Below are 13,339 nucleotides of genomic sequence, written 5' to 3'. Positions count from 1 at the left end.
TTGCATTCTGAAGAACTCAGCAACTTTCTTTCATTAGAACAATTTGATTATATATTTGTATTTTAACCCCAATGTACAATTCATCTGTACATACATTAAAATCGCCATTTTTGTTAGGGCACATGAATATTGGGCAAGTGTACCTAACAAAAAACATGAAAGATTTTATTCATATTCACCCTGAATAACATCGTTTCCACACTTGGATATAATAACTAGATTATTGGCTATATTTTATCTTTCAAGCTTGGAAACGAGTATTAGAAAAATATATATATAAAAAAATACACTTCATTTATCGCTTCCAGTGAATAAAACATAGAAACTTTGACCTGTTTTGGTCATAAAATAATGACCGGCAGCTTATTTGGACGTAAAAATAAAGGCGAGATAGCGTGCGGTGCACATCCTGTTGGACGCTTTATCAGCCAGGCCCAGCCGGCGGCTTCTCACTCAGCGCCGAGTTGACGTGAGCAACGCTCCTTGACTGGCGACGACGCACGGCGTCCACGGTAAGTGGCTTTTCTTAATTATTCACGCAAAAAAAAAAGAAGAAAACGATCAATGTGGTGCATTTGACCTGGAGGGGAGTTTCAATCAATGTAATGCTTGCGTTAAAGATCCAACAGTTTATTCTCTTTCCTTACCCAAAGGAGGGTTGCAGGGTGATTTCATCATTTTTGCTCCAAATTTACTTCAGCTTTTGGAGGAGCCCTGATAGGTCAAAAGTTCCCCACCCCAGATTTTAAGATACAGCTGAAACTGTTGCAATTGTTGTTCAATATATGTTGAAATTGTCACGTAAATCGCATTGAGCTGTTTTCTCCCTGCAGTCAGTGTTGAGGATGAGGGGGCTTCTTCTTCTGTGTCTACTCCTCATCTTCGGAGCTCAGGGCTCATTGGCGTGCCCCCAACACTGCAGCTGTCAAGGCAATCAGGTGGACTGCAGCGGCAGGTCTCTCACCTCGGCGCAGCTCCCCGCCGTCTTCCCCGCTCACGCCACCGAACTGCGCCTGCACAACAACCGTCTGACCACCCTCCCCAACGGTCTCCTGGACCACCTCCCGGAGCTGCGCCGGGTCTCCCTGCACGGCAACCCGTGGTCGTGCGACTGCGGCGTCCTCTACCTGCGGGGCTGGCTGAGACGTCAAGCGGCCGGGAGCTTTCCCGGCCGACCCCACGTCAACTGCAGCTCCCCCCCGCGCCTCCGGGGGAGGCTGGTGGAGTATCTGACGGAGGACGAGGTGCTGGACTCCTGCCACTATTGGTACTGCAACCTGGCCTTGACTTCGCAGGGGTTTCTCTTTGCTTTCGTGCTGGTGCAAGTGGCGCTCCTGGTTGCTGTCATCGTGTTTCTCAAGAGGTTCGAGAGGCTCTCTAAGGAAGCCAGGAGGACCGAGGAGGAGAGCCTCACAGCGGAGGAGGCCAACAGGGAGATGGAAGGCTTGCCTTTAAATGAGTGGCGTAGCTAAAACTGCTATGGTCACTCAGGAAATCGGGAAAATATATGATAAATATCTATTTGAACAAGCACCAAATATTTCACTTAATATTGCACTTACCCCAAAGTATTTTCTTTACAGAAATAGGTTGTGGATCTGTATTTTTTGGAATCTAGTACTTTTTGGGGGAGGCAAAATTAAGTTTTCTTTAATTTTACGGATGCAAAAATACTACAGTTCAAAATATAGTGTTGGACATGATTGATTATTTGGACAGAAATGTTTTAATTAACTAAGATTTGTTTTTAAAAAAGCAGTAATTTTTAACATTAATTATTTTATATTGTATAATTTGCCAAAAAATGGTTCCAACCAACCGTGTGATATTATGACGGGTTTGACGATGGACATATATAGTGTCAACGCTGATAGCGATACTGGTATTGATTAAAAGCAAAAAATTAAACAAAAACAGATCATCCATTTTATTCCATACCTCATTGTGAAAATTGCTGAATAGGAAGCAGGTCCAGTTGACCTTTGGCCTTTACCGATGGCAACACCACCATTCACGTTCACTTTATATGGACAATTCTTCAATAAACCAAAGTTTTTGGATTTGTTGTTTTCTCTTGGGAAGGTTGGCCAGTTTGTTTACATGCATGTTGCATTTTTCAAAAGTTGCTTGCGTTCACTTGGGCTGCTTAATTACATTTTTGTGACATTGTTGGTTGCTGTCAATGAAAGCCAGTGGGTTGATAAAAATGTTTTTGACTGATGCTCATGTTTTCCATATGTTTGTTATTGATTGAATAGTTTTGTTTTGCTAAGTGTTTGTTGACATGTCATAAAATTAAAAAAATATATGATAGGGGAGGGCTGGCACTGGCAGTGAGTGATAGTTTATTTATTTTTGTTTTAATTTTTATCCCAAACAAGAAGAGACTGTTTTTTTTTTAATTCTTCGTTCTTCAAGCAATTTAAACTTTCATACCTGTCAACCTCTGCCGATAACTGCCCTTATAAATGATTATTGATTCCCCTTACAAACCCCAAAAAAACCTTACAAACACCGTACGAGTCGTACGGTTTTTGTAAGGTTTTTTTGCGTTTGTAAGGGGAATCAATAATCATTTATAAGGGCAGTTATCGGCAGAGGTTGACAGGTATGAACTTTATAAGAAAAAATGATCTATATAAAGGAAGACTAGGGACTATATTAGTGTCTGTCACAAAGCGGAACCATTCTTCGGTGCATATTTAATGCCCACCAGTTTGAATGAAAATACATAAAATAAAAATATTATTAAAATAAAAAATAAAATTAATCTTAAAAGGGCGGATCGTTCAATTATATAACAATCTCGGCGAAATTAAACAATTTAAAACTTGAGTTGGAGTTTTGCTCGAAAGCGGAACCTTCGTAAGTGCTTTCCTTACGGATGATTTTGACGGGCATACTCATGTTTACACGTGAGTTCGAAGCTAAATAAATAATTTTCGCCGCTTCTACATCACTCTCTCTCTCTGGAAACGGTTTGTACCTTTTATCATATGTTTTGACGCGTTTTGAACACTTTTTTAACGTAACGTAAGGCGCCGTTCAACATTATCCGGCGTATTTAATACATATTTCTCTTTTGACAAAGCTGGTCGGACAACCCTTTGTATTTGGGAGTGTTTACAAAAAGAATTAGCATGTTTCAGTGTCATTGACGGTGGTAGACGTCCAATGTATTTATCCTTAAGCTCCTGAGTTTAAATGGATTGGACGCCTTGCACCGTCAGTGGCAGTCGTGGAGGTAATATTGGATTTCCATTCCTTTGTTAGAAATGGGCAAACTGCGAAAGAGGCACAACTGGAAAGGGAGACAACAGTGCGAACAGGTCCAACATCAACAACCAGTGAAACCAGAAGAGGCCGAAATTGTATTGGAATTACAAGGTGGCTAAAATGTAACGACCAACGTGTTCATTTGGATTTGTTGACTAACAATTTAGTTTGTTTCCATTCTATAGATGTGGCCAGGTTAAAGGGTTACGACGAAAGCAACGCTTTGGTGCTCCCGGCCAGCAAAGACAAAAAGAAGTCCTCAGTGACGCCTGTTTCCAATAAGAAGCCTCTCACCAAAAAGCGGAGGAAAGAGCTGCAAAAAGTGCTGGAGAACAAGGAAAAGAAAGCCAAGGTGAGCTGGCCACTCTTCTATCTCCAGATATCTATATTCTTTGATTTCTCGCCTTTGAAATTCACGGTTGATTTGTCGTGTGCAGAGAGCTGACATCCTGATACAACTGGCTGAAGTTCAGATCCCAGATTCTGAACTGAAGCTCCTCTACAACACATCCAAATTGGGAACGGGGGAGAAGCTTTACCAAGATAAACAGTAATTTTATTTCCACTCATGCGGTCGCATTGATCCAAAACTAACCCCGGTCGTGTTTCCTCCTTTAAATGTCGGATAAATGACTCGTCTCCCTTTTCAGGTTATTGGATGACACGATAGATGGGGTTCCCGTACCGACGTTCAGCAGTGTAAGCGGAGCCAACAGGAAGAGAAAATGGAAAGAAGAAGAGAAAGAGGAGGAGGAACAGGAAGCAGAAGATATTAGTGACGTTTCATCTAGTGATGTTGATAGCGATGAACAGGAGGAAGAAGTTAGTCAAGTGAATCAAACCACAGAAATAAGTGAGGGTACGGATAAAAGTTCTCCCTGTGAGGAGGTAAAAGAGACAGTGAAGACTGAACCACAGGAAGACAAAGAACCCAAGCAGACAAATTCAAACACGTCGTCACAGCCGGCCGTCTTCATCCCGGTCGACCGATCCCCGCAAATACAGGTGCGTCAATCATGGGGTGGCTAAAACTTTGGTCTTCCTCACAAACTATGAGAATATTTCAGTGTACAAATGAGGGCCTTTCTTAACTCATTACAGACTATTAGATACACTGTAGAGAGAATAGACTATAAATAAATTACTATTATTAATAGGTATTGCTTTCAAGACAACGATAGACATTCAATTAATGTCAACTGTCAACAATACAATACAACAATAGCGAACCTTCATCCGGTCCCTCCCAGTCCAAAGGAGTTGAATGTCTAGCACTGTCAATGGCAACTAATATTTTAGTATAATCTAGTGGAAAATTGTGCTAGCAACCAGTTTACAGTGACATTCTTTTTCCAATATATATATATGTGTATATGTATATATATATATATATATATATATATATATATATATATATATATATATATATATATATATATATATATATATATATGTGTATATGTATATATATATGTGTATATGTATATATATGTGTATATGTATATATATATGTGTATATGTATATATATATGTGTATATGTATATATATATATATATATATGTATATGTATATATATATATATATATATATATATGTATATATATATATATATATGTATATATATATGTATATATACTACTATACTATATAAAAAGCACATTTCCCTTACACATTTATCACACGGCAACGTAAATTCAACAAGTTAAATTTTCGTGTCCGTGGCCGCAGGTAGCTCGTTTGAAGCTGCCGGTGTTGGCGGAGGAGCAGGTCATCATGGAGGCCGTGAGAGAGAACCACTGCGTCATCATTTGCGGAGAGACGGGAAGTGGGAAAACAACACAAGTCCCCCAGTTTCTCTACGAAGCCGGTTATGCCAGGTTTGTTAGTCTTCTGGGCGCATCGTGTCAATGCCACATCGTGTTGTGGGAACCGATATTTTTATTCTCCAGTGAGACGGGAATCGTCGGCATAACCGAGCCAAGAAGAGTAGCAGCTGTCAGCATGTCACAGAGAGTCGCCAAAGAGATGAACCTGTCCACTCGGTAACATCATCACATAGAACGGCGACGACTGCTGTAAAATGATGCCTTCAATTGAGGGGTGTCTATCTTTGTGTACTTAGCGTGGTGTCCTATCAGATTCGATATGAGGGCAACGTGACGGAAGAGACCAAAATCAAGTTCATGACGGATGGTGTTCTTCTGAAGGAGATACAAAAGGTGGGAGCGTAACTTTTTTTTTTACTCTGCTGAGATTAAATTGAAATGTTCTTGACTTGGATTTTTGATACTTTGACTCTTGTTTCTCTTTCTGCCGGACACGTCACACGCCAGGACTTCCTGCTCCGACGTTACAGTGTGATCATCATAGACGAGGCCCATGAGCGAAGCGTCTTCACGGACATTCTCATAGGACTTCTCTCCCGTATAGTTCCCCTCAGAAATAAGGTAATATAAGAGTATGAGTTTGTCTGCTTTTAAAATAGTGTTGTTCCTTTAAAAAAAAAAATCTTGTATCACGGTAGGTGCCATTTTATATCACGACTTAGATATGCCACAGTATAATATATTTAATTTTTTAAATGAGAAGATAATACAATTATTATAATAATATATTGGAACAAAGTGTCTTCTGTGTGGATTATGTGTTGCTATTTACAATTGTATTGCATGAATTACTCATGAACAGCTGGAGGTTGAGACATCTTCAGGTCAATTAGTGGTACTACAATAACAAAGAGAATCATGTCGTCCACGTAGATTGGGAGCTATCTGCTGATCTAAATTCGAATTGAAGGAACAAGACTATTTATGGTGATTATGTAGTGACATAACTTTGGACGGAACGGTTTATATCGTTTTGGCGATATATCCTATCATATCGAACAGCACTAATACCCATTTTTTTCGTTTGACAAACAAGTCAGGAAAATTTACGTTCCCAAAGCAGAGTATTAGTGCTTGAAACCACATATTGGGGAAAAGAACTTGGATGAGTTTATTTTATATGAAGACCAGTCTAGTTCTAGTAATGTTCTCGCATATAAGCCATATTTGTAACAAAAAAAGGATGACTGAATCGAGGTTAGGGCTTATATACGCACAAGACTTGCAATACTCTTTTTCACTAGTAGATGTCGGAAAAGTAACATTTACTATTTGTTGGTTATTTTCTGTTTTGCAGTAAGCAAACAACCATTACTGGATGAATTAATTCCTTATGATATTGACTCTATTGTGCTTTTGATTCATACAGTATCTCAGAAATACCACGTGATTTTCCCTTGAAGGGTAATGCATTTGTACTCCCTATTAAAACCATGAATATGGAGGCGAAAATTGTGGATCGGGGGCGGCTTATACGCGAGAAATTGTAAAATGCAATGATTTTAAGGCAATTTTAAGGGTGCTGCTTACATGTGGGTAAATGAGGTATCTTTCTCAAATTTCCACACATGCAGAAAGGTTTGCCCATGAAGCTCTTGGTTATGTCTGCTACTCTACGTGTGGAGGACTTCACTGACAACCAGAAGTTGTTCAAGACGCCTCCCCCCATCATCAAGGTGGACGCTCGGCAGTTTCCCGTCACAATACATTTCAACAAACGCACCCCGGTGGAGGATTACCTGGGGGATTTGTTTCAGAAAACCTGCAAAATTCACCGCATGCTGCCATCAGGTGCACCTTTTTTTCGTATTGTTAAAAAAAAAAAAAAACTGGTTAAAACAGTCAACTAGAAGAAGATTGGAGTTCCTCATGGATTAAATTTTTTTCCCATACTTTAGGGGGCATCCTTGTATTTCTTACTGGTCAGGGGGAGGTTCATAACTTGTGCAGGCGACTGAGGAATGCGTTCCCTTTCAGGAAGGCCAACGCAAGCAATGGTGAGCTAAGTAAACTAAAAAAAACGACTCAGATTTTATATTTTGTTTGTTTGTTTTAGCATTTTTTTCCCCTCTGTTCAGGTTGCGTGGAAGACCCAGAGAGCTCCGAGGCAGTGAAGAGCTTCAAGAAGGCGAAGCAGAAAAAGAACGTTGTATGTGTCTCCTGCTGTCCCATCACATCAACGAATGCTTCCATTCTTTTTAATTGTGTCGTTTCTAACTGCAGTCCCTGCCTCGTATTGACCTCGACAACTACTCGGCTCTCCCGGTGGACGAAGGAGACGAGGACAGAGCGGCGGGGATGGACGAAGACGAAGACTCCGATTTGGAGATTGGCGATGATCCTGAATATACAGGCAAGCGCCCGTGTTTCTTACCACAACTGTTGAGGTTTGCGACATGTGTCAAATAATGGATTTGTTGTTCTCGCAGAGGAAAAGGCCGACCCGTCCATCCCCATGTATGTCCTCCCACTCTACTCTTTGCTGGCTCCGGAGCAACAAGCCAAGGTCTTTACTTTAGTGACTTGATCTCCACAAGGTGCTATCAAATTCTACAATAAGTGACTTTAAAATGGTAGTAGATGATATTGTGGACACAAACATATCCCAAAACATAGAATAGGCTTGGTAAAGCAATTGGATTCTAATTCGTCTTGCTTTCTCGCCTGCTTAAAAACAGAAGTTAGCACACCCAGACTGAGCTGCATTTTTTTTACAGTCGGCTAGCATGCTATCCATAAGCACACTATTCTCTTGTTGCCTTCTGACTACCCTGTCATTCTGTCAACGTGCACTAGTTAGCGCAGCACTAGAACACTAGTCATGCTCAGCAATTCTGGTTGGGATGTAACAACAGCTGGTTGTGTCCTGATACATTGTTTTCGGTGAATTCATTATGAAATGTTCAAAGGCAGCCAGATTTTAGTGCCAAAATTGCATGATTGTAGTCATTTTCATTTTTTTGATATGGTCTGAGTAAAGGTCAATTCTTTCACCTCCTAAAACAATAACACTCACGTATGTGTGCACGCATGCAGGTGTTCAAGCCCCCTCCTCCCGGGACCCGTCTGTGCGTGGTGGCCACCAACGTAGCCGAGACCTCGCTGACCATCCCGGGCATTAAATACGTCGTCGACTGTGGCCGTGTGAAGAAGCGCTTCTACGACCGTGTGACCGGAGTGTCATCCTTCAAGGTCACGTGGACCTCGCAGGCATCAGCCAACCAGAGAGCTGGCCGGGCGGGGCGAACGGAGGCGGGACACTGTTACAGGTTAGACTTTAGTATGTGTTTGTGATGACGTCAAGGCACCCCCGCACGCTCACTAAACTTTAGGGAACATTTCTTAACACCGTTCCTCTCCGGCAGGTTGTACTCGTCCGCAGTGTTTGCTGATTTCAGTCCGTTCTCAGAAGCAGAAATCACTCGCAGGCCTGTAGACGACTTGGTACTCCAGATGAAGGACCTCAACATAGAAAAAGTGGGTCGCAGGGCAATCAGCTAAATTTTACGTATTACGTTCAAACTCGACATGACCATACTCATATTGGTATGTCTGCAGGTGATCAATTTCCCTTTCCCTACTCCTCCTCCTACTGAGGCTCTGGTGGCAGCGGAACAGCTGTTGACTTCCCTAGGTGCCCTCAAAGAGCCGCCTCAGGTCGGAAGGTAACGACACTAGCTCTGATTCAATTCCTTTTGGAACTACAATGTTCGTTCGCTGTATAACAATTAAAAGTGCTACGTTTCCAAATTCCATGCCATTCATTCATTTTCCATACAGTTTATCCTCAAATGGGTCACGGGGGATGCTGGAGCCTATCCCAGCCAACTACAGGCTGCTTGCTATATGTGCAAACTCTGCACAGGAAGGCCAGAACCCACCTGGGGGTTGAACTCTCGATGTCAGAACCACGCGCTAACCACTTGTCCAGCTCGCCTGCCATCCCATCCATTCAGCTTATTAAAATGATTAAATCCTAAAATCAATCCGAATGTCCTTGTTTTGCCTGATTGTGCGCAACCCCGGTATACCTTAAATCCATTAGTCGGCTCACGCCCACTACGGAGCTATCATTTTTTTAATTATCCACATCTTTTTCCAGAGCGAAAGAAATACAGACGGCGAGGCTGAGCTGCCCCATCACCCCGCTGGGAAGAGCCATGGCCTCCTTCCCCGTAGCGCCACGTTACGCTAAAATGCTAGCGCTTGGCCAGCAGCAGGGGTGCCTGCCCTACGTCATCGCCGTGGTGGCCGCAATGACCGTGCGGGAGATCTTCGAAGACTTCAACAGGTGGGGAGCATACATAATCTAGACCAGGGGTCTCAAACTTGCGGCCCGCGGGCCAACTGCGGCCCGCGGGACGATAATTTGCGGCCCCCGTCTTAATATGAAAGATCGATTTTTTTTTTTTTTAATTTTTTTTTTTTTTTTTTTTTTTTTTTTTTACCTCTTTCCCCATGATGGCGCCGTTTAAGTGGCAGCCAGTGGCAGTAGCTCTGTCCACTCATGTTTTTCTTGTTTTACAGCATGTTTTACATGAAAAATTAGAGGGAACATTGACATGCACCTGCTTGTGGCAGGTGTGATACTGGTGTGCCGATAGCGAGCAATGATGATGTCGTGACCGGATGATTCGCCTAAAGATGTTTCGCCGACGGACGTTTGACAGACGGACAGGTCGTACTAGTATTTGTTAGTTTAATGATTAAATACAAATACTAGTATTTGTATTTAATCATTAAACGCTGTTTTCAGCTGGATTTGACCGAATTTGAGAGCATTTTGAGCCGTTTGGCGAATGGACGTCTATAGACGTTTTTTTGCCTCCATCGCGATATCATCCAGTATTTGTATTTAATCGTTAAATGCTGTTTTAGGATGGATTTGACCCGATTGCTGTCATTTTACGGCTCGGTTCTGCTACATCTGCCTGCCCAAGAGTGCTTATTCCCGGACTGCCATTGATGGTAGACGAACATTGATTTTTACTATAATTTGGACAACACCGGCGGCGGGCCGGATTAAAAATCCTAACGGGCCGTATATGGCCCGCGGGCCGAGGTTGAAAAACTTGTACACACACGATCCGGCGGGGCGAGCGTTCGAATCCCGTTTCGGCGAAACCTCCGTTCGGCCGAATGAACGTTCGGTGGAACGTCCATTCGGCGACCTGCCCGTCTGTCAAACGTCCGTCGGCGAAACGTCTTTAGGCGAATCATCCGAGGACCGATGATGTCGCTCACACTGGTACTCAGTGCGCTCAGGGAGGTTGTCTTTCTGCTCAGACCAACAAAAAATTAGAGGGAACTTTGGTTCGGAGCTGAATGAACCAATCACGGTGAGGTATACGGCTCTGGAGGGCGGGACATCGGCCGGGCTGTCCAGTGCCTCGCTCACTCACTCATTCATTCCTCCAATCAGCTGGGCGGAGGAGAAGCCGTGAGGCCGATCACTCCGCTCGGCGCGCACACTCCTCCGCTGCTCTCAGCATAGAACTGAATGTTTTATCAGTGCTTTTCTTGTGGAAATCCTGATGCGGCCCAGTCTCACCCAGACTCGGCCTCTAGCGGCCCCCAGGTAAATTGAGTTCGAGACCCCTGATCTAGACGTACCTCCTACTTACAGAATTAATTGGTTCCAGAACTTTTTTCGTACCTTGGATTTTTCATAAGTAGAGCAGTATCATATATATACATTTTGTAATTCGTTTCACGGTCCACAAAAAAATTACTGATTAAACCAAAGAAAGAGACAAAATTGAAAATAAGATTACATTAATATTATTTTAATTAATTTCGTTATACACAGTTGTTATGTAATGACAATTACGGCTTTTGACTTGACTAATGTATTAAAATGAATAGCAAGCATGCGTAAAAATGATCTTTGTTTTATTGAAGTTATGCTTTCTGAGGGATTGTAGTTTATTGTAAGATGATGTTTTCATACCGGAAGCTAGACGCAAATTCTTGGTAAGATTTTTTTTGCAGCCCGCTGACTGGTCATTTCTTTCTTTCCGCTCTTGAACGTTTAGACCTGCCGGTAGCGAAGACGAGAACTCCAAGCTGTCCCAGCGTCGCGCTCGGATGGCCCAAATGAGGAGGTTGTGGGCGGGGCTAGGACCGTCTCTTTTGCTGGGGGACATCATGGTCGCGCTGGGTGAGTTGATTTGGGTCCAGCTGGTATGCGTGCGTCCCTTTCGGGAACCTGCCTGAAGCATATGACTGTGTGACTTCAGGCGCCGTCGGCGCATGCGAATTCAGCGGTTGCACTCCCAAGTTTTGCGAAGAGAACGGGCTTAGGTACAAAGCTATGTTGGAGATCCGTCGACTCAGGAGTCAACTCACGAATGCAGGTACCCGGCTGGCCTTTAGGCGCCAGAAGAGAAAATATAAGGCAATGCCGTCAAATTCAACGCTTGCGCAAGTGCCATGTGACTTAAACACACATTTCTTCCAGTGAACAGCGTTCTCCCCGAGACGGGTGTGTTCGTGGACCCCAAGATGTCGCCCCCCACGGAGCACCAGGTGCTCTGCTTGCGACAGATCACTCTAGCGGGCCTCGGCGACCATCTGGCGAGGAGAATACAAACCGAGGAGTTGTTGGATCCCAATTGGAAGAATGCGTACAAGGTGAACCAATGACGAGCGTGATGGAAAAAACACTCGCTCTACTTGGGTTTCTCACCTTTTTCCATTTGCACAGACGCCACTCATGGACGACCCGGTTTTCATTCACCCGTCATCGCCGCTCTTCAAAACCTTGCCTCAGTTTGTGGTCTACCAGGAAATAATGGAGACCACCAAGATGTACATGAGAGGTGAGTGAACACCTTGTCTAATTTTGTCTTGTTTAGCTTAGCTTAGAAAGGAATTGTCATGGTTGGTTCCCTCCCATAAGGCGTGTCCGCCGTAGAAGCCGAGTGGGTTCCTCAGCTCCTGCCTCAGTACTGCCACCTCGACCCCCCTCTGGATTCCCCGTCGCCGCGGTTTTGTTCCTCCACGGGCACCATCAGGTGCCACCGTTCAAGCACCTTCTGTAAGCTGGGACTGACGACATCGCATTTTATGCGTCATCTTCCGTCCTCCCGTGACCAAGTTGTTGGACGTCCCTCGATGTTTTGCAGTCCGAGTGGGCTGGCGGCTTCCCGCAGTGGAGGTGGAGTATCCTGATGGTCTGGAGAGATACAAACTGTTTGCCCAGTTTATCCTCGATGGACAGGTACTACACACACCTTTTATTTTGTCTGTTCAATAAACAAGAGGTGATACAGAATTGCGTGTGCTGGCTAGGTGTGTCCAAAACTTCAGGCACGCAGGAGCCATCTGCTGTCAAACCCCTCCATCATGATGAAATCATGGGCCAAGTAAGTCACTACACGTACACAATCCTTATATTCGTTGACAAAAAAAATCAAGAGTTTTGTTTTTGTTGTTGTTGTAGGCTACAGCCCAGGACAGAAGCTATGCTGGGAGCTCTGGTGTCACAGAGAGTCAACTGCAGGGATGCCCTCGTTTCCCTGTGGAAGACTGACAGTAAATGTATGTACTTAATATGGAGGCGAAAACTTGGTTTTCTTATTTTATTCAATTGGATATATTTGAGATTAACTGTGTTTTCTCCCTGCAGTCTTACTGTCTGCGTACTGCCAGTGGTTACCGGAGTCCACGCATCAGGATGTGGCCAAGGGTTGGCCTCCGCTATGAATGCCAATCGGTGCCACGAAAGAAGCTGTGGTGGTCATCCAATCAAATTTGAGCTTCTTTCATAAACTCTGTGCATATGCATTGTGTAGTAGAAAACACATTTTCATACTTGTTCTATTAATCATGTGTCTCTGATTTGGTCTTCATAAGACTCATTAAATTTTAACACCTGCTTGTGTTTTATGAGGAATGACATTTCTGGTGAGAAGTTTTTATGCCGAACTGACTTTTAGAATTTAGGGTAAAAACTTTTTTTTAACTCATTGGCAGCGACTTTGATCATTTCCACCTAACCCACCCAGTTAAAGTGGATTGGACGTCTTGTGCCGTCAATGGCAGGAAGTGAGTTAATTAATATGAAATGAAAACAACTAAAAATACATTCAGAATTATTTGGGTCCACACCCAGAATGTAATTTTACAATCCATTTCCCCACCGTTTATCCTTGTGTGATGTCACAATCATAAG

The 13,339-nt window shown here is 43.3% G+C and overlaps 2 protein-coding genes across 2 annotated transcripts; both read left to right on the top strand.

Annotated features, from left to right (window-relative positions):
• Positions 1-823: 823 nt before the first annotated feature.
• gp1bb (glycoprotein Ib platelet subunit beta) lies at positions 824-1,958 on the top strand. Its single transcript, XM_077601096.1, has one exon. It carries the CDS (start codon positions 846-848, stop codon positions 1,470-1,472), a length of 627 nt encoding a protein of 208 aa, XP_077457222.1. The 5' UTR covers positions 824-845; the 3' UTR covers positions 1,473-1,958.
• Positions 1,959-2,971: 1,013 nt separating this feature from the next.
• Positions 2,972-13,063, top strand: dhx37 (DEAH (Asp-Glu-Ala-His) box polypeptide 37). The gene is made up of 27 exons (XM_077601041.1): positions 2,972-2,978; positions 3,274-3,387; positions 3,462-3,628; positions 3,714-3,826; positions 3,927-4,281; positions 5,006-5,154; positions 5,227-5,319; positions 5,400-5,496; positions 5,611-5,724; positions 6,738-6,954; positions 7,062-7,160; positions 7,242-7,312; positions 7,387-7,516; positions 7,593-7,669; positions 8,200-8,432; positions 8,529-8,640; positions 8,722-8,828; positions 9,266-9,454; positions 11,199-11,323; positions 11,403-11,519; positions 11,624-11,796; positions 11,870-11,984; positions 12,065-12,202; positions 12,291-12,385; positions 12,457-12,530; positions 12,608-12,705; positions 12,794-13,063. The coding sequence occupies exons 2-27, from the start codon at positions 3,276-3,278 to the stop codon at positions 12,868-12,870; spliced, it is 3,447 nt and encodes a 1,148-aa protein (XP_077457167.1). The 5' UTR covers positions 2,972-2,978; positions 3,274-3,275; the 3' UTR covers positions 12,871-13,063.
• The last annotated feature ends 276 nt before the right edge of the window (positions 13,064-13,339 follow it).

The sequence above is a fragment of the Stigmatopora argus genome, chromosome 5 (assembly GCF_051989625.1).
Source record: "Stigmatopora argus isolate UIUO_Sarg chromosome 5, RoL_Sarg_1.0, whole genome shotgun sequence".
Lineage (NCBI taxonomy): Eukaryota > Metazoa > Chordata > Actinopteri > Syngnathiformes > Syngnathidae > Stigmatopora > Stigmatopora argus.
Note: the sequence above shows the minus strand (reverse complement) of the source record. Positions and strands in the feature narration are given on the sequence as shown.